The 4,815-nt window shown below is 44.0% G+C and overlaps 1 protein-coding gene across 1 annotated transcript; it reads right to left on the bottom strand.

The window, feature by feature from the left end:
• Nucleotides 1-3,563: 3,563 nt before the first annotated feature.
• On the bottom strand, nt 3,564-4,046 carry LOC141033983 (uncharacterized). Its single transcript, XM_073506293.1, has one exon. The coding sequence runs from the start codon at nt 4,044-4,046 to the stop codon at nt 3,564-3,566; it is 483 nt and encodes a 160-aa protein (XP_073362394.1).
• Between the last annotated feature and the right edge of the window lie 769 nt (nt 4,047-4,815).

The following is a 4,815-nucleotide window of genomic DNA, read 5'->3' as shown; positions in this document are numbered from 1 at the left end:
AAGAAAGGACTAGGGAGGGATTGAGAGAAGCTTTCACAGTGGAAAATGCAAAAAAGCATATCGTTCTTAGAAATTGTGGAATTTGACTCAGTTAGAGCTATGGTTTAGCATCAAGAGGGAAGTTTTGTAAAAGCAACAGGAAGAATTGCTCAGATACCCGTGAGCGTATATAACTTGGGTCGTGTTATAAATGCTCTGGCTAAACCTATTGATGGGAGAGGCGAAATTGTAGCTTCCGAATCTCGCTTAATTGAATCTCCTGCTCCAAGTAGAATTTCCAGGCGTTCCGTATACGAACCTCTTCAAACAGGGCTTATTGCTATCGATTCGATGATCCCTATAGGGCGCGGTCAGCGAGAGTTCATTATTGGGGACAGACAGACTGGCAAAACAGCAGTAGCCACAGATACAATTCTCAATCAAAAAGGGCAAGGTGTAATATGTGTTTATGTAGCTATCGGTCAAAGAGCATCCTCCGTAGCTCAAGTAGTAACTACTTTCCATGAGGAGGGGGCCATGGAATACACTATTGTAGTAGCTGAAATGGCGGATTCACCTGCTACATTACAATACCTCGCTCCTTATACGGGAGCAGCCCTGGCTGAGTATTTTATGTACCGCGAACGGCATACTTTAATAATTTATGATGATCTCTCCAAACAGGCACAAGCTTATCGCCAAATGTCCCTTCTATTAAGAAGACCTCCCGGCCGTGAGGCTTATCCAGGGGATGTTTTTTATTTGCATTCACGCCTTTTAGAAAGAGCCGCTAAATTAAATTCTCTTTTAGGCGAAGGAAGTATGACCGCTTTACCAATAGTTGAGACTCAATCTGGAGACGTTTCCGCCTATATTCCTACTAATGTAATCTCCATTACAGATGGACAAATATTCTTATCTGCGGATCTATTCAATGCCGGAATTCGACCCGCTATTAATGTGGGTATTTCTGTTTCCAGAGTAGGATCCGCGGCTCAAATTAAAGCCATGAAACAAGTAGCTGGCAAATCCAAATTGGAACTAGCTCAATTCGCAGAGTGACAAGCCTTTGCACAATTCGCCTCTGCTCTCGATAAAACAAGTCAGAATCAATTGGCAAGGGGTCGACGATTAAGGGAATTGCTTAAACAATCCCAGGCAAATCCTCTCCCAGTGGAAGAGCAGATAGCTACTATTTATACCGGAACAAGAGGATATCTTGATTCGTTAGAAATTGAACAGGTAAAGAAATAGTTCAATCACCCCAGAATCGTCGAAATCCCCTCGAAATGGAGAGCGGCGCAAGTCTCACACTCTTTCTCTCACTCTCTATCCTCTGTCTTTCAGATTTTCCCCTCGTAGCTGATACAGTTAAATATTATTATGTAAGGGAGCTGATCCACAGGATTCAATGGTGAATTCTGATTTCCCCACAGACTGAACCAAAGGAGAAGAATAGAATAATTCACTGGTGCAGGCGGAGCAGCAAACCTTCGTAGAAAAGGGAGAAAACCTGAAAAAAAACCGGAAGTCTTGGCTGTATGACAAATGCTAAAAAAAATGAGCTGCGTATTCAGATCCAAACGATCAAGAAAGGATCCCAGACTGCTCAAGATTATCTGCGCAGGATCAAATTCCAGTCTGATCAACTTGCAGCAGCAGGAGAACCTGTGACAGACAAAGATCTTGTCTTGTACACACTTGGTGGATTAGGCAGAGACAGCCACTGATCAGATTCAGCTGACCTCAGAGGGGACTGAGATGGTGGAGAATAGCCACCAAGGAGAGTGGCAGAAGACATCATATCCAAGGACCAAGAGAGCAGCAAATAAGATGAAATGTAAGTCACCAGTCAAAGCCATGAGGAAGAGCTCAAGGATTCAGGACACTGGGCTGACCATCCAGGAGAAGGCGACACAGAGGGTATCACAAAAGAATCTGGAAGGTAATCCCTCTTGCTCCAAAAATGCTTTTGCTATCCTAAATGCTGTCCCTAATACATATTATTATGAGATTGCTTCCAAAAAGTAATATTAAACTAAAAGGATCCAATGAAGAACCGGGGAATAGCTTATATCCAGTCCTTCTCTATGACTTGCCGAATAGACTTATTCGCAGCCATACACTGTCTTATTTAAAAGAGTCCCCTGTCTCGTGAACGATTGAACTTGGTAAACTTTGAAATAATCGTTTAGATAGCATTAGCCGCTTTTCTTCCTTTTCTCTGCCAGTCTTTCAAGTTCTCACCCTCCCAGAAAAGAAGGGAAAGTCTTCTTACTAGCTAGCTTTTATATCTCGCGAATAGGGAGTTAAGGAGTGTAACTAGAACCTATTTGTCACAAAGTTCAATACTCTCTAGAGGAGGTAAATCAATGGATACGGGTACGCCTGGTTGAAGCAGCCCCTACACTTCTATGGGTTGTTCCAGCCTCTGCTAGTGGGTGGTTTTTCATTTCTACAACAGGTGCTTGGTTCAAAAAAAGCTTATGAGTTGAGTTCGTCCTCAGCTACGGATTGGGGGCAGCATTCTCAGATTACTTGACTTGCTGCTAGCTTAGAGGAGAGAAAAAAAATCCCGCTTTCATTTACCTTTAAGTCTGAGAGAAGGCTTTTTCTTTCTATTAAAAGATCACAAATCAGAGGGGTGATCAGTCCTCTTTCAATCCTTCATCTTCTTATGAGTAGCCGCCACAGGGGGTCCTCAGTCTGAATCCTCCACTAGCATTGGACCAACAGTCAGTCTAGCTCTCGCTCTTATCCAATTTCCTTATCCTTTCAGGGCAAGGTCGGAGTAGTAGGAAAATACAATTTCTTTTGTTGCATGCGGACCCGCTTGTGAGACTGAAGAAATTGAAGCTAAATGACAATCTTAACCTACTTGCTTACAGGATCCTTAAGAAACTGTGGACTTTTGCACCTTTCTGTCTAGCTTGAGTTATCTTTTAGTTCTCTCCCCTCGGCAAAGTGGATAGGAAAGAGTCTTGCTTCCATTCCACTAGCCAAGAATAAGGAGAGTGACTTTCTCTTTTGAACCTCTTAAGCTGACTTGAAAAAAAAAGTGGTACACCCCTCAGAGATATAGGGACCGCCATGCTCGTCCACTTTCTTGATAAACGACTCGATGCATTTTCTCTTCCTTGCCGCTGAGACTGAGACATATCAAAAAGATCTATTACTAAAAGGAGATTGGGATCATCCTGTGGTTACCGGATGATGGGAATAACTAAGCATAAATTTGGAAATGAGCACGAAATGTCTATAAATGAATTTTCTCATTATTCGTTATTTCCGGGTCTTTTCGTTGCATTCACTTACAACAAGAAACAACCACCAGCGTTTGGTGCAGCACTTGCATTTTGGTGCATTCTTCTTCCTTTCCTTGGTCTTTCGTTCCGTCATATTCCAAATAACTTATCTAATTACAACGTATTAACCGCTAATGCACCTTTTTTTTATCAAATCTCAGGGACATGGTCTAATCATGAGGGTAGTATTTTATCATGGTGTTGGATCCCAAGTTTTTATGGATTCCTTTTTTGTTACCGGGGTCGACCCCAAAGCCATAATGTCTCAAAACGAAGAGGCTATAGAGAAACTTTGATTTTTTCCTTTGTCTCGAACTTCGTGAAGAACTCCATTCTATCTCTCCAACAAAAAAGTTGGGCTGCGCCCCAGTTGTACACTCCCTTCGTTCGGAGAACCCTTGTTGATTCTGAACTTCGTTCGCAAAGTAAGCGTCCTTTTAACGGGCCAGCCCTTTTTAATGCGCCGCTTGACCCTGTTTTGAAAATGAGCTTTGCTCTTCTGGGCGCTGGGCGCTCCCGTGGTTCGCGAGAAGGAAAAAGGACTAATCTTTTGTTACATCTGGCACGAGATGAAAAAGAGAGAGCTTCGTCTATCGATGAACAGCAGATTGACGGAGCTCTTGGCATTGCTTTGTTTTTCTCTCCTTTCCTATCAGCGAGTTCCGATCCTTTTGTTCGAAATTTCTTCGTTCGTACCGAACCGCTTGCAGAATCAAATCCAGTTCCACAAGATCCTATATCAGCTATACATCCTCCTTGCATTTATGCCGGAGATGTCGCCAGTGCTATGGGCTTTGGGTTATGTAGATCAAAAATGATGAATGGGATTGTGGCACTCCACTCGCCGCCAATGCGGAAGGATGCCGCCGAAAAGAATGGAACGCTGCTTCGCTCTGCTGGATGCGTCGGATCCCATATAAGAAGCTCGCTCTTTACCCGATCATTCAAACATTTTGTGGGCGGCGCGCCTGCTCTATTGTTGCGTAGCAATAGAAGCCTGCTCATGCTGCTTCGGCGGCGCTTTTTCGCCTTCTCTTCGCTCTGGACAGGAGCGCTAATGGACACGGGGAGGGAGCAGGCGAAGCGTGTCGTTCGTAATGGAAAGAAAGACACCACTACTTCGCCTCTTTGTTGGACCGCCGGCGCGAACACGGTGGTCTCTGACCAGGACCAGGAACCAATTCGAATTTGGATCTTGACATGTCGGTTGTTTTTAACCGTAGGCATCTCGCCAGGAAGTTGGTGGGCTCATCATGAATTAGGTCGGGGTGGCTGGTGGTTTCGGGATCCCGTAGAAAATGCGTCTTTTATGCCTCGGGTATTAGCCACAGCTCGTATTCATTCAGTAATTCTACCCCTTCTTCATTCTTGGACCTCGCTTCTGAATATTTTGACTCTTCCATGCTGTGTCTTAGGAACCTTTTCAATACGGTCCGGATTGCTAGCTCCCGTTCATAGTTCCGCTACAGACGATACACGAGGAAGATTTTTATGGCGGTTCTTCCTTCTAATTACAGGCATATCTATGACT

This window comes from Aegilops tauschii, unplaced genomic scaffold (assembly GCF_002575655.3).
Source record: "Aegilops tauschii subsp. strangulata cultivar AL8/78 unplaced genomic scaffold, Aet v6.0 ptg000734l_obj, whole genome shotgun sequence".
In the NCBI taxonomy this organism is placed as follows: domain Eukaryota; kingdom Viridiplantae; phylum Streptophyta; class Magnoliopsida; order Poales; family Poaceae; genus Aegilops; species Aegilops tauschii.
The sequence above is the reverse complement of the archived record's forward strand: the minus strand, read 5'-3'. Positions and strand labels throughout refer to the sequence as shown.

Bases quoted from the DNA above. Each gene is read 5' to 3' on its own strand.
- LOC141033983 (XM_073506293.1), bottom strand. From the start codon at position 4,046: ATGCAAGGAGGATGTATAGCTGATATAGGATCTTGTGGAACTGGATTT.